The 27,248-nt window shown below is 51.3% G+C and overlaps 1 protein-coding gene and 1 long non-coding RNA gene across 2 annotated transcripts; both read left to right on the top strand.

The window, feature by feature from the left end:
* The first annotated feature begins 262 nt into the window (after nucleotides 1-262).
* On the top strand, nucleotides 263-7,029 carry LOC144738060 (uncharacterized). The gene is made up of 2 exons (XM_078620965.1): nucleotides 263-2,135; nucleotides 5,950-7,029. Exons 1-2 carry the CDS (start codon nucleotides 861-863, stop codon nucleotides 5,962-5,964), a joined length of 1,290 nt encoding a protein of 429 aa, XP_078477091.1. The 5' UTR covers nucleotides 263-860; the 3' UTR covers nucleotides 5,965-7,029.
* A 5,797-nt stretch (nucleotides 7,030-12,826) lies between these two features.
* On the top strand, nucleotides 12,827-26,628 carry LOC144738109 (uncharacterized). The gene is made up of 3 exons (XR_013589136.1): nucleotides 12,827-13,753; nucleotides 22,191-22,237; nucleotides 24,009-26,628. It is a non-coding gene; the product is annotated as an uncharacterized LOC144738109 (long non-coding RNA).
* Nucleotides 26,629-27,248: the final 620 nt, after the last annotated feature.

The following is a 27,248-nucleotide window of genomic DNA, read 5'->3' as shown; positions in this document are numbered from 1 at the left end:
GCCCCACCCCGGCCACGCCTCCCTTCGAGCACCCTCTCGAAGCCCCCCTACTGTCCACGTGCCCCCCGAGGTCCCCCTGGGCCCCCGGCCCCCACTGGGATCCGGTCACGTGTCCAGCACAGGCCCTGACGTCATTCCCGCCTTCAGCTGGGATAACGTCATGTGTGTGTGTAGACCCACGTGGTAGTAACGTTCCCGGCATAGTAACGTCACACGTGTGCGTGTGTACACAGTAGTGATACCACAATCATTACACTAGTGTAGGGCTGTTACAGAGAGCCCGTTATGCATGGCAGCCTATGGTAAACAAACACAGTAGGCGGGGCTACATGTGTGCACGAGCAGGTGCCCTCTGCGACGTCCACGCCAGACACCCTGGGGGGTCGATTCGGTCATTATGATCCCCCGGGGCCCCACCCCTCGGGGAGGGGTTGGGTATAAAAGGGGAATGTATCGAGGGGCTCGGGAGTGTTGTGTTAGCTAAGAAGAGGAGACGGAAGACGTCCTAGATAGAGCCCTGGTCTCCCCCTGGCACGCCGTCCTTATCAGGACCGCGCAGGCTCGAGCCAGTGGCGTGGTACCAGAGCCAGAGCCAGTGCTGGTCTGGACTCTGGGTACCGGGCCCGACTGACCAGTGTCGGGCCAAGATAGCCTCCCCTAGCCCATTAGAGGAGGACTGAGAGGCAGGCTAGGGTTAGCCTAGAGGTGTGTCCTCAGATAGACGGGTGAGGGGGCCGATACCCCCTCAGTGTGTATGTCACAACGTGTGGTGTTAAATAAACAAGTGTGCCTCCAACTCCGGTGTGAACGAGTCATAAGCGTTACTACATCTGGCGTCAGAAGTGAAACAAAGTACGAACATGGATACACGCCGGACGACTCGAGTCGGAGTACCAGGAGCGGAGGACACCGCTGCAGTTGGAGAGCCCGAGACGGCTGAAGATGCCATCGAGCAGCCGGGGCTGGGTGCATCCACGCCACAGCAGCTGGAGGAAGGGGAGCCGTCGACGGAGGGGCTGAGGCAGGCGCACGCGAAGCTGGCCGAGCTGCTGTACGCCGCAGCCGCCATGCTCGATAACATCACACGGCTGGGGGCTGCGGGACCGCCACGAGGCGACAGCAGCCAACGACCACAGCGCCTTCCCGCCATTTCAACGGAGCAACATTTTGAAACTCCCGCCATCGCCGCAGCTGCTGTTGAGGGCGTGGCCGCTCTAAGCATCGCGTCCAACGGCGGGAGTACAGTACCTGCCGCGTCACCACGGGTGCGACCGGCGATGCCATCGCTGCTTCGGGCCGACGCTGAGTCGAGTGAGGGAGACGAGGGAGCGCGATCGTCCTCTGCAGCCGCTGCCTTACATCAGCGACTGCCGCCACTCAAAGAATTTGTGGGCGAGGAGGGCGACTGGGGCGGCTTCCAGCGGCGCTTCCTCGCTCACCAGGAGATGGCACAGTGGACAGACGCCGAGGCTCTCCGAGCACTGCCAGCACTCCTCGACAGCGACGCCCTCGCCACACTAACATCGGCAACGAAGGAGAGGCGTTCCACGCTGCGGGAGGCGATGCAAGTGCTGTCCGCTGTGTATGGGCCACCATCGGACTGTCGTCAACTCTTTTACGATCGCCAGCGGGGGACGAAGGAGTCGCCCCTGGCGTACCGTACAAGCCTCCTGGCGCTGGCAAAGGAAGCCTTTCCACGAATGGACGACGAGGGGATCGACGCCATGGTGACAGAAAAGATACTTTTGCTGGCGGACGACTTAGACATCGTCATTGTCGCACAGGACGATGCAGAAATGTGCTCCCTCCAAGCGGCCCGTCTCCTCCACGCAAACCTGTCCTCTCAACGACGGAAGGCCAGCAAGGCGGCGAGTGGGCGCGCCGTCGCTGCGGCCACCCTCCCGGCGGAAGAGGTTTGCGCCATCAACCATCGACGGCAGCACGGAGCGGGAGCGCGGGGGGACCGGGCCGGTTCAAGCCATCTACAACGTCCATCGTCGCCACCAGCGCTTCCACGCTGCTACAACTGCGGCATCCGGGGCCACGTCGCCTCGGGGTGCCGCTCTCCTCGGCAGCGCGGGACGACACCTCAACGGGACGCCGGCCCTCGTCACAAGCTCCACCATCATAATCCGGCGAGTCGCGGCACCCCTCACGTTTGGCCCACGCACACGCCCGTCGCACACTTAAACACCGCAGCGAAGGGGGGGCCAATATCGCGTACCATGGCACCAACACGCACCGCTCTGGGTACTCACATTGAACCCAGCCAGTGGTCCGTGTTGGCCCATCGGGTTGTAGCCGCGTCGTCGGGGTCGTCGGCCGTTGTGGGTCACATCGATGGGGTGGAGGTTCGCATCTTGGTCGATACAGGAGCATCGGCGACCATTATTTCGGAGTTGATTTATAACATTCTCCCTGCCCAGAGCCGTCCTTTGATGCCTGTTAATGTGCCATTCTTTGCTGCTAACGGGGGTTCACTTGGCATCATCGGACAAATTCGAGCCCAAATTTGTGTCGGGGATATTAAATTATCTGGGCCGATTTTTGTTTCCTCCTCGCTGGCGGTTCCGTGCCTGCTGGGGACGGATTTCCTGGCCAAAATGCCGATTAGGATATTAATCGACCAGGGATGCATTGAGCTCCCATCGGGCCGACGCATGGCGTTTTTGCCATCCCCCGCTACGAGCCGGACGGCGTTCGCGACGGTGCCGGCGTTCGTAGATAGAACGGTGCGCGTTCCTCCGGGGGCGCAAATGTTAATTCCTTTGAGACTTCGGCGGCCCTTCGCTAAGGGCATTGGGGCTCAAGGGGTTTTGCTGGGACCGTCTAGGGCCGGGGTCAGTGGACCTAATTTACTCCCGGCCCAGACCATAGTGAGAGGGGATGGAGAACCCTTCATCGCGGTCCTCAATGTGGGCTCGCAGACGGTGGTGGTCCCACAGGGGACCGTGCTTGCTCACGCAACGCCGGTGCCCTGTGAGGAACCCGTCGCGAGTCATGTCGGCGCTGCCCCTGCACCGCGACCACATTCAGACAGCGATGAAGGGTGGCTCGAGGCGCTTTGCGCGGGATCGACGGACCTGTCAAATTTAGAGCGCCAACGTCTTAAGACACTACTGAGGGAATTTTCCGACGTTTTCAGTCGGGATAAATACGATTTGGGCTGCACTCATCTGCTGCGTCACCATATTGATACGGGTGACAGCGCGCCAATACGCCAAAATCCTTTTCGGTTGAGTCCCGCCGAAAAGGACCATGTCAAATCGGCTGTTGATGACATGCTAGCCGCCGACATAATTTCTCCCTCCAACAGCCCTTGGGGAGCGCCGATCGTCCTGGTTAAGAAGCAGGACGGTTCGTTGCGGTTTTGCGTTGACTTTCGGCGCCTTAATAAAATTACGGTTGCCGACGCATACCCGCTCCCACGGATGGACGAATCGCTTGACGCCTTGGCGGGAGCGCGATTCTTCTCCACATTGGACTTACTTTCGGGATTCTGGCAGCTTCCTCTGGACGATGATTCAAAGCCTAAAACTGCTTTCCGTACTCCGCACGGCCTGTTTCAATTCAACCGGTTGCCGATGGGCTTACACTCAGCGCCGGCAACTTTCCAGCGGTTGATGGAATTGGTTTTGGCTGGATTGCAATGGGAGTCGTGCCTGATTTATTTGGATGACGTCATTGTCTTTGGCAAAACTTTTGAGGAACATCTCCAGAGGTTGCGGGCGGTTTTCCTAAAGATGCGGGCTGCTAATTTGAAATTTAAGCCCCAAAAATGCCATTTGTTACGCGAGTCGGTGCGTTATTTGGGGCACATCGTGGGGCGCTCAGGTATTTCTACCGATCCCGCCAAAACGCAGTGTGTAAGCTCCTGGCCGACTCCCACCTCAGTGGGAGAGGTTAGGAGTTTTATTGGGTTTGCGTCGTATTATAGACGCTTCGTCGCTAATTTTGCGACTATCGCCAAACCCCTACATGCTTTAACATCTAAAGGGGTTCGGTTTTGCTGGGGTCAGGAGGAGGAGGCTGCTTTTTGCTCCCTTCGGGATGCTTTGGTAAACGCTCCTCCCCTGATTTACCCTGATTTTTCAAAACCGTTCTTGCTCGACACCGATGCGAGCAACACGGGTATTGGGGGCGTGCTCTCCCAGGTGGTTGACGGCGTGGAACATGTGGTTGCGTACGGCAGTCGGGTGTTGTCTCCAGCGGAGCAACGGTATTGTGTCACCCGTAGGGAACTGTTGGCAATTGTCCATTTCGTCCAACAGTATCGCCCATATCTGTACGGTCGGCATTTCACCGTCCGCACAGATCATGCGGCACTGCAGTACGCCCTGAGGGTTCAACAGCCATCGGGACAATTGTCCCGATGGTTGGAGGTCCTCCAGGATTACGATTTCCAAACCACATACCGTAAGGGCGTTCGCCACACCAACGCGGACGCTCTGTCACGCTTGCCAACCACCTCCGAGTGTGCATGCCTCCTGGGGTCTGGACGTTGCAGGCCTCCAGGGGACACATCGGTACCTGTCTTGGCGGCCGCCAACGACGACGATGCAATGGTTCCTAATTCGATCGAACAACAGGGCAAAGATTCCCTGTTGGGGTTGCCCGTCATTGAATGGGGGCGCCTCCAGATGGAGGATGTCTCCCTCCTCGGGTGGCGACGTCGCGTTGGCAGTGCGGCGGGGGGAAAAAGAGGTGGTTCCGACGCATGGGAAATGTGCCAAGGTCTGCTAATGCATTGGGACGGGAAGTCACGTCGACATCGGCTGGTTGTCCCTACTGGGTTGCGGGGTAGGGTGGTATGGGCCGCTCATGAGCGCCTCCTACACCTGGGGACCCAAAAGACTCTCGCCTTGCTGCAACTTGATTTTTACTGGCCTGGCATGACGAGGGATGTGGGGGATTTGTTGGGATCGTGCCCTCAATGTGCACAACGCAAACCGCCGGCACGGGAGTCTAACCCGCCCTTGCAATCGATCAAAGTGTCCAGGATAAACGAGCTGGTCGCTCTGGACATTTTGGGACCATTCCCCGCCACCCCCAGAGGGAATAGATATTTGTTGACGGGTGTCGAGTATTTTACACGCTGGCCTATGGCCTGGCCTTTGGCCAACCAGTCGGCAGCAGCCATCGTGGAGGCCTTTGTTCAGGGTTATGTCCTGGACAAAGGTGCTCCGGAGAGGCTGCTGACCGACCAGGGCAGAAATTTTTCCGGTAAACTACTCAGACAAGTCTGCGATCTCCTGGGCACAAAGAAAATTCGGACCTCCCCATATCACCCACAAACTGACGGGATGGTCGAACGTTTGCATCGCACCATCTCGTCCATGTTATCACAACAAGTTTCGGACTCGCAAACGGATTGGGACCTACAAATTCAGGGGGTCTTGGCGGCGTACCGGATGGCACCCCATGCGGCTACGGGGTTTTCTCCCTTTTACCTCATGTACGGCCGAGAACCAGACCCGCCTGTTCGTGCCCAGTTGCGGATCCCCGTGCCGCAGGGAAAAACTAATCTGGCTGACCACGTTAAATTTAATCTGGACAAATTGACCGAGGCACGGGATGCTGCAATGCAAAACTCTGACCTCCGTCAGAAGGCAAATGAGCGCCTCAGATTGAGTCGAGCGCACATGCTGCAGTGGAAGCCGGGGGACAAGGCATGGTTGCACTGCCCCCAGGTGCCACTGGCAACCTCCTCTAAACTTGTGCGGCCGTGGCGGGGCCCTGTGGAAGTGGTGGAGGTGTTACGTCCGCAGTGCGTGCGCATCAAGTGGGGGAAGCGGCGATGGTTCGTGCACCCCTCCAGATTAAAACCCTTCGCTGCGGTACACAACCCCACTTCACACGCGCGTGGCCAAACGTGTGGGGGGTCGGCCGACTTGCTGGGTCCGTCTCTGTCGCTCTCACCTAATGCCTTGCCGGCTGTGCCACCTTCAGGGGCATCAGGAGTGACGGGCTCACGCCCGATCACCCCTCCTGCGGATACCGAGGGTCACGCGGAGTCAGAGGAATGCTCACCTCAAGACGGACAGTCGCCACCTGATGGTCCGCCACGCGGGGTTACCCCGTGTGAGGGGCCCGCTGCAAGGACGCGCGCTAAAATGCGCAAACTGTTGTGAGGCCGGAAAATGTGTACATAGCTGTTGTGTTTATTGGCTGTTGTGTGGATGGTGTGTTTCCCGCTCCTCGGATGTACATATGTTGGGTTCACCGTTTGTTGTGTGTGCGGGGTGGGTTCCCTGCTGGTTGTATATAAGCTGTTTTTTTTACGGAATTCGTATTTATTCGGGGGGGTGCGACGGGTTGTTTCTCATCTTGTTGTTGTGTCTTGTTCTGGTTCCTGTTATGGTTCAAAAATAGTGAGGCACACGTCAGGGGGTGAAGGCACCTTTATTGTAAAATTTTGTATGTTGGCAGCCGGGACGGCTGCATGCTATGTGGGGGGGAGTGATGTAGGGCTGTTACAGAGAGCCCGTTATGCATGGCAGCCTATGGTAAACAAACACAGTAGGCGGGGCTACATGTGTGCACGAGCAGGTGCCCTCTGCGACGTCCGCGCCAGACACCCTGGGGGGTCGATTCGGTCATTATGATCCCCCGGGGCCCCACCCCTCGGGGAGGGGTTGGGTATAAAAGGGGAATGTATCGAGGGGCTCGGGAGTGTTGTGTTAGCTAAGAAGAGGAGACGGAAGACGTCCTAGATAGAGCCCTGGTCTCCCCCTGGCACGCCGTCCTTATCAGGACCGCGCAGGCTCGAGCCAGTGGCGTGGTACCAGAGCCAGAGCCAGTGCTGGTCTGGACTCTGGGTACCGGGCCCGACTGACCAGTGTCGGGCCAAGATAGCCTCCCCTAGCCCATTAGAGGAGGACTGAGAGGCAGGCTAGGGTTAGCCTAGAGGTGTGTCCTCAGATAGACGGGTGAGGGGGCCGATACCCCCTCAGTGTGTATGTCACAACGTGTGGTGTTAAATAAACAAGTGTGCCTCCAACTCCGGTGTGAACGAGTCATAAGCGTTACTACACTAGTAATGAATGTGCATGTGTTTGTTTACGTGACAAACCTTTACTAATTGGCTGTGTCGGGTGGTGGCGGGTTTAACGACACAACAATTATATTCATGTGATCTAACCAAAAACAACTCTATAACGGATGATACTGGTCGCAAAAGCCTCTTACTACATGTTTAACGTTTGTGGTTCATTTGCGGAGAGCACTTTGTGTGCAATGAGTGCGGCCAGTGTTTGGTCGGCAAATCGAAAATTCGTTTGGCACTCAATCGGCAAATCTGGTTAACGGTTTGTAACATGACAACCCACCCCTCCTTCTGTTTCATGTTACCCTAAGTGAACCCAGGCCTGCAACGGGAAGTATTTTAATGTACAATATGAATAATATTATCCACAGTGTTAAATATCACTTGAACAGAAAATGTATAGAATGGGAATTTCTTTTTACGTAGTGTAAAGTGCTCTACACTGTTGAAAATGAATTTAGTGCACAATATTGTACATACTCTTTGGTTCTTTCGGTAAAGTCACGTAGATATAAAATAAAATAAATCACGACGTTTCGGGCGCAACACAAGCGTCCATCATCAGGTGGGAAAGCATGGTCTGCTGCTGAGGCAGACTTTTAAATGTATTGAAATGGGTGTAGCTCAAAGGTTATAAAGAAGTAGCCAGGGCTAGTGATGTTAATGTAAGAAATCAGCATGTAACTGTAAGATAGGGGAGCGGCCTCCTAGACGAGGGCACGGAAGTGGCTATGTTAATGTGAGGGATTAGCATTATGTTAATGTGATACATTAGCATGTCCAGTCGGGGTACGGGGTAAGAACGTTACAACAACAATACACTAACAGGATTGGAGTGCAAAGTACAAGAAAGGTAAATAAATCACCCAAATGGATACAAATACAACTAAACTGTCCCCATCCTCCCAGGGAAAGCTCACAGGAATACACTTATTTTTGAGAAGGGACCTTGCTATCACAAATGATAGCTCAATGAAGTGGCTTATCGTGTGGAAATGTATATCAGCTAAATACTCTAAACGTGTAACGTTGATTCTAAATATGGAGGGGAAAACCAGAGGACCCGGAAAGAAAATCCATGCGACCACGGGGAGAGAAATGCTAACTACAAATATACAACAGGCATCAGGGTCGGGATGGAACCCACAACCTCCTGTATATCAGGAGAGATAGTCAACATATCCGAGCCACCACGGCACCCAATCAATGAGCGCACTGATAAAGTAAGGAAAATCACGTGGCCGAACCTCACTGCCACCGACTGGACATCTGTAAAAAAGAGCTTGATAGTTAATCGGATTTCTCCTATTAATATTCTGAAATAAATATTCGGATTCTAACACTTTGCAGCTCACGACCCCGGCCGTTGTGATCCCTCCCTTATTTCTCTCCAGCCCCTTCCTCTCCCTTTCTAGCCCCTCTCTTATCCCTCTCACCTCCCCTCTCATCCCTCTCCAGCCCCTTCCTTATCAAACTCTAGCCCCTCCCCCCTCAGTCTAATCCTTCTTTAGCCCTTATCTCCAGCCCCATCATCTCTGCTATAGCCATGCCCTCTCATTTACTAACCCCGCCCACTCCGCTTGTTCTCTGTCGTTGTACAAACCGTGTCTCGCTCGTTCAGTGGCTATTCACAGTGAAGGTATGGAGGAGAGTCGGGGATTCGTCGTGGGCTGGCTGTTGCTGCTAGCTCTGGCACTGCTCACGCAGGCACAATGTACTGGATACACTGAACATACATAGACACTAACACATGTACACATAGATATGCACTCTAACACGTAGACTTACACATGTACACAGAGATACACATGTACACATATACATATAATTAAGTACATGGCGTTAATTCAGTCACAATTCTATTGTAGTTATTATTATTGGTCGATTCGATGACAAACTGTTGAATACATCATTATGAATTATCTACGTCCAGTCGACCAAAGCAGTCCAATATACAGTCCACTCTTGGCTCTTTAACTTTGGTGTGAGGTGCATGGACATGTCCCCACTCCAATATGATCAGGTTTACCAATCGGTTAACTCAATTAATGTTTTTTTACACGGGAGTACACACGATATCGTGAAGGAGCATTAACCATCATCACTCGAACTCCAGTCACCCTCGGAGAAGCTTTTGGCTAACCATCAAACGACGGTTACTGCATCGCGCGACGCTTTCAGATGCACTCCTGCGGCCGTCTGGAACGCTCTTCCTTCCGATATTAGGAAGCCATTTGAGCTGTGCACTTTTAAATCTATATTCAAAACTCATTTCTTTACAACTGCTTTTCGTGTTTGGTATGTTGTCTTTCCACCGCACCACAAATTAGCACGGTTGACTATGTGTGGTAGCAAAATAAGTTTAACATAGTAAACACAGGCATAGCCAACTACAGAGTTGTGATATGGCTCAGTGCAGTGCAGTTTCTAATAGCGCTAACTCAATTATCTTGCTATGTGTCTGTATTCAGAAAATGCACGTTCCTCATTCGAATTGCCTTTTGCAAGGTACAAGCATGTATTTTCGAAGGGACATTGCCTTAAAGGAGTGGTTCTTAACCTTTACTGCAGCCTTGCACCCCTGTGGTTCTCATTCGTAAAACAAATAAAAATGTTAATACATAGGTTTAAAGAAAATAGTAGTTGTACTCACGTGTCCGTGCTTAATTTGTGTTTCCATCTGGTATGTCTCGCATAACCAGAAAGGGCATCTCGCACCCACAGGGAGTGCATGCACCCTAGGGTAAGAAGCACTTCCATAAAGGAAGGAGTTCTGATCCAACAGTTGGAAGAAAAAGGCTCTCATATTGGCTTGTGCATTATTTTAACGAACATTTTACGGTATTTGAAGAATTGAGTCCACTGAATCAGCAACTCAGTAATGTGTTCCAGTCAGATGCAGAGCACAAATATGAAAAAAAGTTCCACCCTTTGACTTCAACACATCGGCCACAGCCACCACCACCACCACCAAAATCACCTCCCATTGAATTGAGTGGAAAAGGCGATGGCGTGTCAGTACCCAAACCCCGGGCTCAAATGCGACCTTGATTGTGGAGCCTGATTAACCAGCAGTGGGGAAAGTGTTTGAGGATGGTATTCGGCAAGAGGTCATGTGGAGCCCATGTCACGTAGCCATACAGAGATGTGAACCTGATTGCGGAGCCCGATTAACAAGCAGTGGATAAAGTGTTTGAGGTTGAGGTTCGGCAAGAGGTCATGTGGTGCCCATGTCACGTAGCCGGACACATGGAACCTGATTGTGAAGCCAGGTTAACCGCAGAGGAGGAGGGAGCTGTGGGAAGTGTTTGATTTTGGGGTTAGACAAAAGGTTATCTGGGGTCCATAGTCCACATTGAAGTCTATTGAGGGGGGATCTGGGGATTGAATCTCGGGCTGCAGCCCCCATACACATGCGTCTTGGCGGTTGTAGTGGACAATGGTGATTATGGTGGCTGTGGTGGTTGTGTTTGTTAGTTGTCGTGATTGGTCTTACCATGGATATGCTCGGGGTAATTATTGTGGTGGTATTACTGATTATAGTGGTGGTATTACTGATTATATTGGTGGTATTACTGATTGTAGTGGTGGTATTACTGATTATAGTGGTGGTATTACTGATTATAGTAGTGGTAGCATAGCTGGTTATGGTGGTTGTGGTGGTTGTCGTTATGCCTGTGACAGGCGGTTTTGCAGACCACATTTTATAGTCTCTCCCGTAGGAAGGATTTACTACTATATAGTGGCAGGACAGCAAATATGAACCTTGACCCAATGGAGTTGATCTACCATGGAGTTGATCTGCCTGCTGACCACCAACTTGTCGACTGTAAGATGCCCGTGTCATTCTTCGACTGCTGGAGTGGAAATCCAATTCAGACCATATCCAAATGCACAATCACCTGATCTCAGCCAATTCAGACCTCCATTAGAAAACCTGCCTCACCTAGCCTGGCATAAGCTTTGCGGTGATTAAATTTGATAGTGAATGGCAGTTGTTACTTGTGTGTGTGTGCCCATGTATGTGTTTGCGTGAATGTCGCTGTTCCCCCGTGCTTTGTATCAGAGTGTAAGGAGGCGACGCCACTCCTCTCCACTCTGCGTCAGAGCATCACTCTTCCATGTCGCGCCTCGCCACCACTCTGCACCTTCCAATCTGTGGCATGGTTCAAAGTCAAATCCGAGTTGGAGATACAGGAAATGCTGTACTTCGTCACGGATGCCACAAACTTCACGGACCCCATGTACAAGGGCAAGGTCCGCCTGGCCAAGCCGGGAACCGATGACGTCTCATTGATCCTCACCGACGTCGCCCTCAACGACAGCAGAGAGTATCGCTGTTTGCGCAAGTGGAGATGTGGAGGCCGAGAGAAGTTCCGCTGTGACAGCGTGACACTCGTGGTCAATGAACGTGAGTGTGTGGACCCTCGTATATACGGGTAATTGTGTCATTTGACTGAGGAAATAATAAAAAGTAGAAAGATCATTATTGGAAAAGAGCATGCGTAATCTTTGAGATGTCATTGACGTTTAGCCCTTATTTTCATCCCATAATACTCGTCACTTTACTCCCTCCTACAGTCCACGCTTAATCGCCACACCCTTACTTCAGCTGCTGCTGAGACGCTCATAGATGCCCTTGTAGTCGGCCCACCCGGACCCCTACACCTGTGAACCATAACGATGGGACAGGTCAGCTAAATAGACAGCAATAAAAAATAATTAAGTTAGGACACGATTGAGTTGTTAGTCCGCGTTGCGTTCTGTCCTCTGGGGAAGTGGGCGACTCCATATTATTCAGAAGCTACCTGGCCACAAATGATAGCTCAACAAAGTGGCTTATAATGTGTACCTTTATAGCAGCCAAATTGTTATGTTTCGTTGTTTGGGTGTAATTGTCCGCGGTCCCTAACGTTATGTCAAGCTTCGCTCGGAGCTATAAAGGATCGCGGTCCCTGGGATTTGGGGCCACAAAATGGAGTCGTTCAGTAAAGCAATAGTTCATGTGAAAGCTCCTCTGCCTCTGGTCTGATGAAGGAGTGAGTCCGGGGTTGCTCTTGGCGATCAAGACACAGCACAAATACTCGAAACGCATGATGTTGATTCTAAATTTAGAGGGAAAAAACCTGACAACCCAGAGAAAAATACATATGTCCACGGGGAGAACATGCAATTACCCCTTTGTGTTGGTATCAATAAATGTGCCTCCAAGGAGTACGTCCGAAAACTCAGTTGAACTCACTACACAGGTAACCACACACCAGTTACCACCCTCATCACCTCTCATCTAATTGACGACTGCAGTTGATTGTCTCTGGGATGTTAATATAAATTAAGACTCGAACGACGTACTACTAGGAGCCTCTTTTATTCAGATACAGTAACATGAGGTCCGGGCTTCATGCTTCGTCTCAAAGCTCGTGCCTTCCATTCAACGTCCCCTCCCCTTGTGCCTTTTATATCTGAACTTTATGGCGGGACCCCGGGGTCCCTAATAAACAAAAGTCAATATCGTAATGAATGTATTTATTTTGGCGACTCCGTCTCACCGCGCACATAAACGACGCGACCCAACAAGGCGCGGATCATTCTGTTATCATGTTGCCAAAATTGCTGTAGTCATGAACAAAACTTTGATTAGCGCATCGTGTAGAGCTCGTCAAGAGAAATAGATTGCCGTATCGTTTGCCTTCAAGGCATAAAATGACGTTGCAACACAGTTTATGTGAGAGCCGGGGGCTTATGGGACCCCGGGGTCCCGCCATGACATTCATCTCTCGAGCCCCCTTTCTCGAATCTTCCGTTACTGTTTGTCCCCCTCGCAATGATTCCCAACCATCACCTTCATCCCACCTATTCTCGTTCAAACCCTTTCTTCCAAACACTTCAAAAGCCTGCCTCCCTACCAATCACTGTGGAGGCCTCTTTCCGCCTATCGGTGACCTTGGCCAACTTTTGAATAACCGTTTGGCTGCGAATTGACGTGGGGTGCGTGCTGGTTAATTTTGGTTATTACACAAACATCACAAATTCACAGACGCTCTTGAAAGGAGATTATTGAATCTCAGAGAGGCTTCTCTGGGTAAGTGAATAACTGTTGAAGTGACTTTTAAAGGAACAGTGTTGTTCTGAACAGATCTTTCCCCATAATTGTACACAAGGGGATGTTACACTCCTCTCCTTGTGAGAGATGCAAATGTCATTCTTCATACCATGCCATGATGCAGTTGACACTTTGAGACTAAATAGGAGTGGAAAGGTGGTGCCAGCAACCTGAGTTCGATTCCTAGACATGGCTAAGGTCAGTGGCGAGTGATATCGAACTGGTTTCAAGCTTTGAACGTATTTCACACGGCCATGAGGTTCGGTGTCGGTAAAGGCATTCAACCACAAGTGCATAGACCATTGCTGATGATTATAGATGGCAATGATGATGATGAATTTTGTTAACTCGGAATATGACCATTTTAGTCACCACTCAAATGGAATTTTAGTTTTCAATGTCCGCAGGAATCCATGTTGTGTTGTTTTGCTGTAATCGTCGTGGAGTGGCCTTCTTTCTCTCTTGTTAAGAAAGCACCTCGTCAACGCCCGTGCTTGTTGTACCTGTGAACTGGCTGGTGGCGGTCATGGTGGTGGTCGTGGTGGTGGGGGTGGTGGTTGTGGCAGCAGCGGTGGTGATCGTCCTCATCGTGTACCGGTTCACACGTGAGTGCAATGCTTATGTAGTGGTGGTGTTGACATGCGCCGACAGTGATGGATTACGGGGCGGCGCGGGGTGCGGGGTTGGGCACGCATGTGGGCGTGGTGTGGACGCGCGCGCCGGGAGTGAGTGAGTACGGGGCGGCGCGGCGTGGGGGATTGTGCGCGCTGACACGAGGTGAGAAAAGGGGATCGTGGGCAGCGCGCAGTGATTGGTCAAATGGGATGGGTGCTCTCAGTGACGTCCGCAGGATGGACATAAAAGAGGACGCGCGGGAGCACTCGGGGTTGTTAACCAGTTGAAGATTGAAGACGGAGTTGAAGAAGTAGTGCCCTGAGACCCCTAGTCCCGCTGTCCTTGTCAGGACCGGGGCCCTGTGTGGCTTGGAGGCGAGACTGTGGGACCCGTGGTCCGACGCCCATGTGGGTCGGGACTGTGGGACCCAGAGTCGAGACGGACACCCCGGCTGGGTGTGTTCGGAGAGGCTACGGGGCGTAAGAGCCCGTGTTGGTGTAGCCAGGAGAACCGTGTGGGTTAGGCTGGTGTTAGCCACCCGTGTAACTAAGTGGGTGTTGGTCACCCGAGTAATTATAGCTGGTGTTAGTCACCCGTGTAACTATAGTTGGTGAAATAAAAGAGTGTGCTACCCGTGAAGTCGTCTCCCGCGGAGTTACTACATTACAACTGGCGTCAGAAGTAAACCTGTCTTCAAAAAAAGAATGGATACTAGGAAGACTACCCGTACCCACGAGCGAGATCGGGAAGACGACGGCGTACCGGAGACACAAACCTCGGAAGGGGAGGACGAGGAGTTGCCGCCGATGCAGCACTTCGCGGCGATGGCCGACGCTCCGCTCGTCTCCGACACCAGCCTACAGGACGCACACTCCCGCCTGGCGGAGTTGCTGCTCGCCGCCGCTGCAATTTTGGCGGACATCACCGTTTCAGCGGGCGGAGGGACGGCTGCGGGGTTGGAGGAGGGAGCGCGGCTGGAGGGATCCCGCCAGAAGGCGCTTCGCGCCAAAAGTTTTGAAGTTGGCGCCGTTTTTGAGGGTCCGCCATCGGTTGGCGGGAAGCGCGGACACTACGTGGGCGGAGATCTCCACTCAGCGCTGCCCGCGTCATCGGCGCACGCCAGAGCTCTCCATCATGCGCCTGCAAACGGAGCCGACATTTCTATAACCACAGCGGCGCACGGGAAAATCGTTCCTCGGAGGACGACGACCGGGTCTTCCAGCAACGATTGCCCGCGCTGACGGCGTTCAAGGCAGACGGGGCCGACTGGGGAGCCTTCCAACGAAGGTTCCTCGCACATCAAGAAATGTCGGGGTGGTCCGACACCACTGCCCTACGCGCGCTGCCAGCGATGCTCGACGACGACGCGCTTGCAGCCTTCACATCTGCCCCAAGGTCGTCCCGCTCAACGCTCCAGGCCGCGCTACATCTAATGGTTAAGGTGTTCGGCCCGCCCTCGACCTGTCGCCACCATTTCTACGAACGGCGCAAGGTGGTTGGAGAAACAACGCTCGCCTATCGCACGGCGCTGCTCGCCCTGGCAGACGCAGCTTTTCCCCGCATGGACAAGGAGGGGAAGGACGCCATGGTGACGGAGCAGCTGCTGGCGTTGGCTCACGACCTGGGAGTCCCCATTAATACGGCGGACGAAATGGACATCTGCTCCCTGGGGATTGCCACGAGTATTCACGCATACGAAGTCCTCAAGCGCAAGAGGACGGTCATCTGCGCATCGGCGGGGATCGCGGCACCTGCCGCCACGGTCGCCGAGCCTCAGCCTGCTGCGGCTCGGGAGGAGGCCTTCACCGTATCAAGACCGGGGGAGTGGAGAACGGGAGGTCGTTCGCCCACACGTTCATCCCGCAAGCTGGAGCAACCGAAACCTATGACGTCCCTCGTCGTCTGCTACAACTGCGGCCTTCGGGGTCACGTCGCGTCCGGGTGCCGGGCTCCGCGTCAGCGTGCCACGGGACCACGTCCGGACGACAACCAGGGCCACAAGTCGTCCCAGCTAAACCCGGCAAGTCGCGGCACCTCACACGCTCGGTCCACATACGTGGCACACTCGGGTCGCCGCTGCGCGGTGGGGGGACCGCGTATGGGTACCGGGGATTCGGTTCGACGAGGGGGGTTCGTACACGGCCCGAAAGCAGTCGAATGGTCCGAATTGGCCCACAGGATGGTGGCTGCGTCGGCCGGGTCGTCCGTGGTAACGGGGTTTATTGACGGGGTTGAGGTCCGGGTGCTTGTGGACACGGGTGCGTCAGCCACTATCATTTCGGACCTTATTTATAACATCCTTCCCGTCCAATGTCGACCCCTTTTGCCGGTGGACGTACCATTTTACGCGGCGAACGGGGGATCCTTGGGGATCATCGGCCAGATTCGGGCGACTATTTGTATTGGCGATATCAAATTGGCGGGTCCTATTTTTGTATCATCATCGCTGGCAGTTCCTTGTTTACTAGGTACGGACTTTCTGGCTAAAATGCCCATCAAAATTCTCATAGATCAGGCCTGCATTGAGCTTCCATCGGGACGGCGGGTTGCATTTTTGACGAGTCCTACTAAAATACGCACGGTTTGTGCGACGGTGCAGGCGCTGCCAACTCAGACTGTACGGGTACCCCCGGGATCGCAAATGTTGGTACCCCTTCAATTGAGGAAACCCCTCGGGGTGGATGCGGGGGGACAGGGAGTTCTGTTGGGGCCGTCAAACAGAGCTGTTGGGGGCCTCGGCTTAGCGGTGGCTCAGACCATGGTGCAGGCGGACAGTGAGCCGTTCGTTATGGTCCTGAATACGGGGTCGCGGCCAGCCGTAATTACACAGGGAACAGTGCTGGCTCACGCGGCGCCCCTACCCGTCGAGGAACAGCTCGTTGCTCACGCGGATTCGAGAGTCGATACGCATCCTCAAATTGAGGAGGGGACAGAGTGGTTGGACTCGTTGTGTGCTGGGTCTAGTAACTTGTCTAGTGTGCAGTTGGGAGCGTTGAGGGGCTTGCTACTCGAATTCGCTGACGTGTTTAGCAGACACAAGTACGATATTGGCTGCACAGACCTGTTGCACCACCACATAGCGACGGGGGACGCGGCCCCTATTCGACAGAATCCCTTCCGGCTCAGCCCAGCCGAGAAGGAGCATGTGCAGTCGGCGGTTAATGACATGTTGGCGGCCAACATCATTTCGCCCTCTTCCAGTCCGTGGGGTGCTCCCATCGTCCTTGTTAAAAAACAGGACGGGTCCTTGCGGTTCTGTGTCGATTTCCGCCGCCTAAACAAAATCTCAATGGCCGACGCGTATCCGCTCCCCAGGATGGATGAGTCGCTGGACGCCTTGGCGGGAGCACAGTTTTTTTCGACGCTTGATCTGCTTTCGGGATTTTGGCAATTGCCCCTCGATGACGAATCGAAACCAAAAACCGCTTTTCGGACACCGGGAGGCCTATTTGAATTCAACCGACTGCCCATGGGCTTACATTCCGCTCCCGCCACGTTCCAGAGGCTCATGGAATTGGTTTTGTCAGGACTCCAATGGGACACCTGTTTGATTTACCTCGATGATATCATCGTTTTCAGCCGGACTTTTGAGGAGCACCTCCAGCGACTGAGAGCGGTGTTCCTCAGGATGCGTTCCGCTAAACTTAAATTTAAACCGGCAAAATGTTACCTGCTTCGGGAATCGGTCAGGTACTTGGGCCATATCGTTAGCCGTTCAGGGATCTCGACGGACCCTGCTAAGACGCACTGCGTCAGCTCATGGCCAACGCCAACCTCGGTCACTGAAGTCCGCAGCTTCATAGGATTCGCCTCCTACTACCGTCGTTTTGTCAAACAATTTGCCACCATAGCCAGGCCCCTGCACGCTCTGACGGCTAAAGGTGTGAGGTTTCACTGGGGGCCGGAAGAGGAGGCTGCGTTCTGCTCCCTTCGTGACGCCTTGGTGCGGGTTCCCCCCTTGTGTTACCCCGATTTCACGCAACCGTTTTTGCTCGACACGGATGCCAGTAACACGGGTATCGGGGGAGTGCTCTCACAGGTGGTCGGGGGGGTCGAACGGGTGGTCGCCTACGGTAGCAGAGTTCTGTCACCTGCGGAACAACGCTACTGCGTAACACGTCGTGAATTGCTGGCGATTGTTTTTTTTATACAGCAATTCAGGCCGTATCTTTACGGCCGTCCTTTTGTGGTTCGTACGGACCATGCGGCTCTCCAATACGCTATGCGGGTGGCGCAACCCTCCGGCCAATTGTCCTGATGGTTGGAGGTCCTTCAGGACTACCAATTCACGACGATTTACCGTAAGGGATTGCGCCACTCGATTGCGGATGCCTTGTCGTGATTGCCGCCGCGCACGGAATGCGCATGTCTGCTGGGATCGGCGCAGTGTAAACCCCCTGTCGCCGCCCCCGCGGAAGTTTTGCTCGCCGCCACTGACATTATGGGGGTCGACGTTCCCACGGGGACGGACTCGTTACTAGCGTTGCCTCTCATCGAATGGGGCCATCTCCAAATGGCCGACAGCTCCCTACTCACGCTACGTCGGAAGGTTGACGCTCCCGGAGGGGGGAAAACGCGGGTCGGTTCCTGGGTGTGCAGACAGGGCCTCTTGATGAAGTGGGACAACATGTCTCGGCGTCACGCGCTCGTTGTGCCATTTGCTATGCGGGGTAGGGTCGTTCTGGCTGCTCATGAACGACTCATGCATCTGGGTTTTCACAAAACGCTCGCCCTAATCCAGCGAGACTGTTATTGGCCGGGGATGGGCAACGACGTGGCGAACATCCTTAAGGGATGTGTAGGGTGCGCCCAAAGAAAACCGCCGCCAATAGCGGCTAATCCACCGCTGCAATCCATTCAGGTTTCACGCACAAACGAACTGGTTGCGCTCGACATCCTGGGGCCTTTTCCCGCTACACCTAGGGGTAATAAGTACCTGCTGGTTGGCGTAGAGTACTTCACCCGTTGGCCCATGGCATGGCCACTCGCCAACCAGTCGGCTGCGGCAGTGGCGGACGCCTTTGTCCAGGGCTATGTTTTGGACAAGGGCGCCCCCGAACGCTTGCTGACGGACCAAGGGAAAATTTTTTCGAGCGTTTTGTTGCGCGAGGTGTGCGACCTGTTGGGTACAAAGAAAGTGCGTACCTCCCCGTACCACCCGCAGACTGACGGAATGGTTGAACGTCTGAACAGGACGATTACTTCTATGCTGTGCCAACAGGTCTGCAACGATCAGGTTGATTGGGACTTACAGGTACCTGGGGTACTCGCGGCCTATCGAATGGCCCCTCATGCGGCGACGGGGTTTTCCCCATTTTTTCTCATGTATGGGCGGGAGGCCGATCCGGCCATGGACGTCCAACTGGGGATTTCCCAGCCACGCGAATAATCTAAATTGGCAGACCACATCAAATTTAATATCGCCAAACTGGCTGAAGCGCGAGAGGCTGCGAGATTGAATTCGCGGTCTCGGCAGATTGCGAACGAAAGATTGCATGGGCGAAGGGTGCATACACACGATTGGAAACCAGGCGATAAGGCCTGGCTGCATTGTCCACATACACCGTTGGCTACGTCCCCTAAATTGTTGAGATCATGGAGGGGACCGGTGGAAATTGTGCGTGTTGCACGACCCCAGAGTATACAGATTAAATGGGAAAAACGCCGTTGGTACGTGCACCCCTCCCGACTGAAACCCTTCGCGGCACCGCGTGACCCCACTTTGTGCCGTGGTGACCGGGCGTGTGATGTAGCCGTCGACTCGGGGAGGGATGTGTCCCAGGCTGATCCTCACGTGTCTCCACCTGACCCACCCCCAGGTGTCTCGGACCTGACGGCTGTTGACCGTCGGGAACCGGAACCCCGCGGCACGCGCGGATCTCTGATGCCTGGCCCGTGCCTTCCTGGACTGCCGGCACCACCGGACGGTCAACCGCGTCGGGTGCCGTACGACGGACCGGCAAGGCGGACTCGTGCTAGGACACAACACTTTTCATGAAAAAAAAAAAAATCAAACCCGAGTTCGCCGCCGCGTTCCCCCTCTGCCGGGGTAATGTCCCGTTCAAGGGGCGCTCGGAAAGAATGGGACGCTGCACGAATCGGAAATTTTTTTTTCTTGCATACACATTTATTGTTGTCACTCGCCGGATTGTACATATTGTTCTTGTTGTTGCAGTGGCATGTGCTGATTTTTGCGAATGGGGGTGTTCTTGTTGTGTTGTTGTGATTGTTGTTGTGTTACGGGGCACACATGGGGGGGGGGGGGGGAGTAATACATTTTTATAGCAGCCGGGTCGGCTGCGAGCTATGTGGTAGGGGGTGATGTAGTGGTGGTGTTGACATGCGCCGACAGTGATGGATTACGGGGCGGCGCGGTGTGCGGGGTTGGGCACGCATGTGGGCGTGGTGTGGACGCGCGCGCCGGGAGTGAGTGAGTACGGGGCGGCGCGGCGTGGGGGATTGTGCGCGCTGACACGAGGTGAGAAAAGGGGATCGTGGGCAGCGCGCAGTGATTGGTCAACTGGGATGAGTGCTCTCAGCGACGTCCGCAGGATGGACATAAAAGAGGACGCGCGGGAGCACTCGGGGTTGTTAACCAGTTGAAGATTGAAGACGGAGTTGAAGAAGTAGTGCCCTGAGACCCCTAGTCCCGCTGTCCTTGTCAGGACCGGGGCCCTGTGTGGCTCGGAGGCGAGACTGTGGGACCCGTGGTCCGACGCCCATGTGGGTCGGGACTGTGGGACCCAGAGTCGAGACGGACACCCCGGCTGGGTGTGTTCCGAGAGGCTACGGGGCGTAAGAGCCCGTGTTGGTGTAGCCAGGAGAACCGTGTGGGTTAGGCTGGTGTTAGCCACCCGTGTAACTAAGTGGGTGTTGGTCACCCGAGTAACTATAGCTGGTGTTAGTCACCCGTGTAACTATAGTTGGTGAAATAAAAGAGTGTGCTACCCGTGAAGTCGTCTCCCGCCGAGTTACTACATTACACTTACGCTCACATTGAAAAGTAGAAACGCCCTGCAGCGCCACAATGCACTCAATATTTGTAAATGCCATCGCCAGAAGCGGTGGCCTGTGCAAAATATTGGGAAAAGACCAAGTTGGTGTGTGACCTTTCTGTACCTTTCGGGGCAAACCACCTCCCCTGTATTTGGGGGGTTGTGTCGGAGAACCCAATAAAAAACAGAATAAAGTACCCTTTTTAAATGCTCTGATACGTGCATTGGCTTTGTACTGTTCGGCTTTTGATGTTCTTTGGTCTGACACTGGTGAGATTAGGCCAGAAAGAAGGCTGTCTCTGGTGAAGGCCAATCAGTTTTAAAGACAATGCAAAGATTATCAGAGCAAGTTGGTTTGCATGTTCACCACAAGTACAAGTGGTTAATGCAGACTTGATTCATTGTTCTATTGCCAGAAAGGATTAAACCTATGATTATTATTTTCATACCCTGATTAAAGTGGATTTCTTTACGAACATCCTAATACCGGTCCCCCGGAGAAAAACAAATCCTCGCGACTTTGGTCTTTACTGAGAAATAATAATGGGCACTCGTGTTGGATAGGCTATGTACTCAGTCGTAATCACGAGTACAGCAAGTCCCCGGGTTGCGGAAGACTTACGGAAATTCGACCTTACGGAAATGCTCCCATAAATAATGTAAAAAAAACGTTTAAAATGCGGAAATGTTTGCGTGAGTTACGTAAGCGCAAGTAGTGCGGTGCGGCGAGGTTGCAGATTAATACTGCAGAGCGAGGTGTTAGGCGGGGCCACCTTACGCCTTGCTCTTCCAAAACCCAGCCGTCACCGAGCCCAAGCTTCACTAGGATTAAGGTAAAAAAAAATGTTTGCGTTACAGAATTATTTTCCTTTTGTAGCATTACAAAAAATTTGTTTTCTGGACACAACATATGTTCCATTAGTTTAATTATGGGTAGTGCTAGGTTAGATATTAGAATAAATGAAATAATGATAAGAAGCGCAGAGCGTATGTACAGCGATATGATACAGGTAGCGATAGAAAATGGACAACAACGCGATACAGTAGGGGAGGCACAACTATTTTGGCTATGGGATTTTATCTTAATTTTGGGGGGAAATTATTCAGTTTCTGACATATGGAAAATTCGAGTTATGGATCATTATCGGGAACCTAACCTTTCCGTAACCCGGGGACTGCATGTACACATTATGGTAGGCAATGCAGATAATATCCATTGTCCTATGATGCACCTAAATGTTGCTTTTCCTCTGAGGCACTCAGTTTGAACAATGTTAATTCTCAGTGAACGTTTCACAAATGAACTTGCTCAGCGTACCCAAGAAATAAGTCTGATCTCATTTTGACAAAAATCATGAAAACTATATGAGGTTTAATTGGGCTAAGCATGAGTCGATTGTATCATTACCATTTGCGTGTTTGTGCTCAGCAGGCAATCGACAAGCGTCTAACCAAGAGGCTTCTCCACCTGAGAATGAGGTGAGTTGAAATCTTGCTGGACAACAGTGTGGTCAGTACAATGAGATGTGCATTCGGCTTCATGACTGCATCGGATGTGCTGAGCCATCACCACTAAGATCCGCAAGGTTTTGTTCAATCCGTGAGGCTGGGTATCTGTGTGTCTTTATCACGGGTCACGCAATGGCCACGTGATTCCAGTTTATTACTTTTCGATTTATTGTGACTGGCAGGTTAGGATAGTGTAATTAATGTTTGCGCCATACGTACCCAAACCGTGCTAAACGGTGAACATTCACCAAGCAATCAACTAGGAATCAACTAATTGGTTAAATTCGATCACGTGCATGACTGAGATAATGATATCATGGCATCTACTCGAGGACCCGGATCAGGAAGTTTTTTCGCTCGAGATCTGAGCTCCTGTTGACAGAATCAGAATCTTTATTTAAACTGGAGGAGGAATCTGATCATATGTGAAGTTCTTTTTCACAGATGTCCAGGGGACATCTGATAATGCTGGATGTAATCTCCATTGAAACTTCCGTACACTTTGTGAGATTACTGAAGCAGTACTAGAATTTGCACGATTGAGTCACGTGACATTTTTATCCATTGGCTGTGTCGGGTGGAGTAGGGTGTACAACACACTCATATTTACACGACCTAACACGCGTGACATCTGATTACGAATTATAATCTCGGTCGTGATGGCCTACATACGGATAATGATGGCAACGTTTCGAAACTGCACTTGATGAGTTGAGAGTAAACCATAGCTAGCAGAGGAACAATATTCAGTAAGAGGCACACATTGAGATGAAATGGGAATAGCCGTCGTTGTCAGTCCCTCGGGAGTTCCAGGATGACGCTGAAACAATAAGAATACGTTGTACCCTTTCTGGCAATAAAGCAGGATTTGTGTTAAAATGTTCGAAAACCAAATAGACACCTTTTGCAAGTTATCAAGTCTGCATTAACCACACCCGTTACTTGTGGCAAAACATCTTAACACCTGTTTTATTACACGCTCTCTATTAACTCACTCTGTTGTTGTCATAGCCTCAAATCTTGTAACTCAATTTCAACCCACTTCCCAATGTGGTATCGACTGCAAACTTGGTATACTTATGTCATACTCATGACAATACTATATTTTATCATTAAAAAAAATCTATATTTGAAAAAAAATTGTACATGTTATGTTTCGGCTTGGGTCTAATTGTCCACGCTCAACTCACGTTGGCTGTAAATCACCACGGTCCCTTACGTTACGGCAAGCTTCGGGCCACTTCCTGGAGTCGTGGAGTTCTGCCATTACTCGTACGGTACATTTCATTAAAGCGTGTTGAAAAATGTTTTAAAATATTACTTATTGCCAGAAAGGGTAAAACCTATTTCTATTGTTTCATCGTTTTGGTACCGGCAAAAAATCCCCATAGATATAACTGTTCTGCCAGGCTGATGTCTACCAGGTTTGGTGGTGGCTCTCGAGGTGGCTGAGGAGTCCAATTCTGGATCCGCAAATCTTTGGGCATTGGGGGGTGCCAACGCGGTACCCAGGTTGAAGTGGGAATCTGCAGTGCCGGGAATAGTCGGTGGACAGGGGGACATGTAACTCGCTCGATGAAGCTGGTTGTAATTACCAGTGAAACGTCACTGTATTCAAATGGTAAATGTTGTATTGGGTTTACTGTCCAACACACCAGTGTGCTGAACTAGCACAAGCACCGTGGCGACACCACCGCCACTTATTGGCGAATGGCGGTTGTTGTTGCTTGTGAGTTCACAGTACACGGCGCTGGGCCCAAGGGAGGGCATCTGCGACGTCCTGGAGCCATCGCAGCTTTAGGCGTCATTCCTCTACTCCAAGACGCCGCCTCATGATGGGCATGGAGCAACTCAAGTCTGAGGACCCAATGAACCCAATCAACAGCAGTGAATTAAGAGGACCTCCGCATTGGCTTGAGGCAAAAAGTTGAGCAACGATCCCGACCCCTAAAACCAGAACCTAGTCCCGTACAAAAAGGAGTAGTTTGTAGAATGCGTGCCTCTTCTGAAATATTTAGGTTGTAACTTCGCTGTCATGTGGTAGGAGAGGCTTTAACTTTTGTAAAGAGGATAACACAAATGACTACTCACTGCTCGTCGAAACAACGAGGGGTGTCTTGGAAGCTTGGAGTTAGTTTGCATTCTCCTTTGTTTAATTATTACTAGTATTTTAAAACATGGTAATTTCTGATTGCAGGAGCATTCATGGCTAAACAGATTGATTATTGCACAAGGGTTTCTTTTGGTGTTTCAACATCTGAATATTTATTGCCAGAAAGGGTAAAATCTATTCTTATTTTTATAGACTGATCCAGGTGTGATGCAAATCCTTCTGCAATGACTGGTATACAGGAGGTCGTGGGTACGATTCCGACCCTAAAGCCTGCTGTATATTTGGAGTTTGCGTGTCTCCCCCCCCCTTGTTCTCCCCGTGGTCGCATGGATTTTTATCTGGATCCTCATGTTTTTACATCCACATTTAGAATGAACGTGCATTTAGAGTATTTTGCTGCTATAAATTGCCACGTGGTAAGCCACTTCGTTGAGCTATTATTTGTGTCCAGGTCACTTCTGAAAGAGAGCTACTACATAGCTTGGTGGGCCTTACCTGGTAACACATACAATCTCTATTCGACGTGTTCTTCTTTTTGTCTCTCAATGTAATTCCAAGCATGCACTTATCCACGCAGTTTGGACACTTTTTAGCTTTTGTCGCTTTACAAAAAAAGATATTCTATGTGAATCTAACAATTAATTTTGTGTTGCGGTGGCTGGCGAACATGATAAATTGTGAAAGGTGCCTCTTAAGTGCATATTATATTACTATTCACGCACACGACTGCAACAAACAGCATTCTATACAATACAGTATGTTTATATATCAAAATAAGAATTTCGGCAGTAACAATTTAAAATTTTCAACGGAACCGCAATCATCGCAACCAACAGTGCATTGTTCTTAGGTTCATTTTCCCGTGCACGTGTGTGTGTGTGGTGAGCGATAGTGTACTGCGCTACGAACTCGGCGACCTGAGTTCAATTCCTGCTCATGGCCAAAATCAGTGACAATTATCTGAACCAGTCGTGGGCTTCCCTGTGGTCGATTCAGCCTCATATGAGTAACTGGTGCGGTGCGTAAACATCGCCACTGGGGTGACAAAGGTGGCGTGATGCTGGCCACCGGACCCCCTCGTGTGCCGTGCTGGCCTTAATGGGTGCTCGCTAACAGCACTTGCCTTAACTGTTTGTTAAGGCTATACGGGAAATATTTGTCTTGTGTTTTATTTATAACTTAATGAAACCTTTAGTTTGCATAGAAACAGATCATGACTGTTGTATATATGCCTTTTCCAAGAAATAATATTGAGTGATATTGTTTAGTTTTAATGTAAGAGTTATTTTTTTCACATGTTTGGATTTAGCGCGTTCTAAAAAACGCAGTAATGGAGGCCTGTTAACTCCATTGAGACAACAAAGGCCAAAGGAACACCCCCGCTGCTTCTGCAGTGTTCCTCACACAAAAGAGACTGGCATCTGGAGGTAAATTTTCCACAGGCTTTGGCTGTAAAGTTGTAAAGGTGGATTGACCACCACCTCATAAGAATATTTTCAAACATTATGGTAGTAAATGTTAACATGATATAATATTTCGATGTAACTATTTTGTATATTTTCATTAACAATTACTATTATGCCATACGGTCTGGGATAAGCAGGTAAAACTAATGATAATGCAAGGAGTGATCAGGGAATTTCCGAGAAGCAAGGGAGGACCCATGGCAAAACACCATAACCTCGCTGCCCACTGAGGGCAAATCCAGGGCAAAGAGACAAGAATGTCCATTGCCATTCTACTCTGAATTAAACCCTGGTGCCTGGAAAGTTGGAACGTTCAAATGCCAACCATGCATAGGAACATTCTTAACCAACCTGGCATTAAACATTAACTTTGGTGATAGGATATATTGTTACATGACAATACATAAAATATTGAGGTTTTGAATGCGATTAGTTGCATGTTTTATTACCATCCACCTATCTATACATGAGTGCCATGTGATCTGGGTTAGGCATATAAACTTGATAACGAATTATGTAAGTTTTATATTGAATTATTGAACCAAAGGATCATTAAGAAGATATACATAATACGAATTACATAAATTCTCCACGACCAGAATAATATGTATTCCAGGGATATAACTAAAGCCTGCCGAACCACCATTGTCTTCCCATTGGCTGTCATTACATGCTGCAGCAATAATTCATTTTAAAGATGAGCCGACCTAAAGAGGGGGGAAGGCCGTTTCAGAATAAATAAGGCGACAGACACACAACACACTCAGGGGCAATTAAGAACATCTGCATCCACACGCCTTGAGTCGACCTCTGGAGGAAGGGGGGGGGGTAAGTGACAATCACTGGCTCAGGATATCCAGGCAGCCAGATTAAAAGGTCAACTAAAAACTGACTGCACAAATCGCAAGATGATCTTCCGGTGGGAGGGGATTTTATAGGGGTTATAACATCAGGCGCCAGGTCTGCAGAGCAAGAACCAGGATCCGCCAGATGCACCACGTGTGCAAAGATGAAAGGAAGAAGTTGGGCCGTAAGGTGTCCTAGGTAATTAACCACATGAGCTAGAAATCCTATATAAACAGCACCCAAAATCGTACAGATCAGTCTTGTAATGGCAAACTTCGGGGGGTGATCCTCGTAAACAACCAGAGAGTCAAGTCTTGCAGAGTCAAAGGCTCTGTGTTGCCAAGTGTTGAGTTCTGCGCTGACAGACTCTTGAGTATCGCTGAAAGTTTCTAAGTTTTTCCTTATGTTTTGAGTCGCTTGCAGAGTCAAGGACTTCGATAAGTTGTACTGTACTAAGCTATAGGAATTGTGAGAAGCTAAGAGGTGTGCGAATGCATTTTCATATCATACAGTGATCAGCTAAGATATGTGAGAAGTTAAGTGGAGATTTGAGTTA

This window comes from Lampetra planeri, chromosome 77 (genome assembly GCF_965212315.1).
Source record: "Lampetra planeri chromosome 77, kcLamPlan1.2.h2, whole genome shotgun sequence".
In the NCBI taxonomy this organism is placed as follows: domain Eukaryota; kingdom Metazoa; phylum Chordata; class Hyperoartia; order Petromyzontiformes; family Petromyzontidae; genus Lampetra; species Lampetra planeri.
This window is presented reverse-complemented; position numbering and strand designations above follow the sequence as displayed.

Bases quoted from the DNA above. Each gene is read 5' to 3' on its own strand.
- LOC144738060 (XM_078620965.1), top strand. From the start codon at position 861: ATGGATACACGCCGGACGACTCGAGTCGGAGTACCAGGAGCGGAGGAC.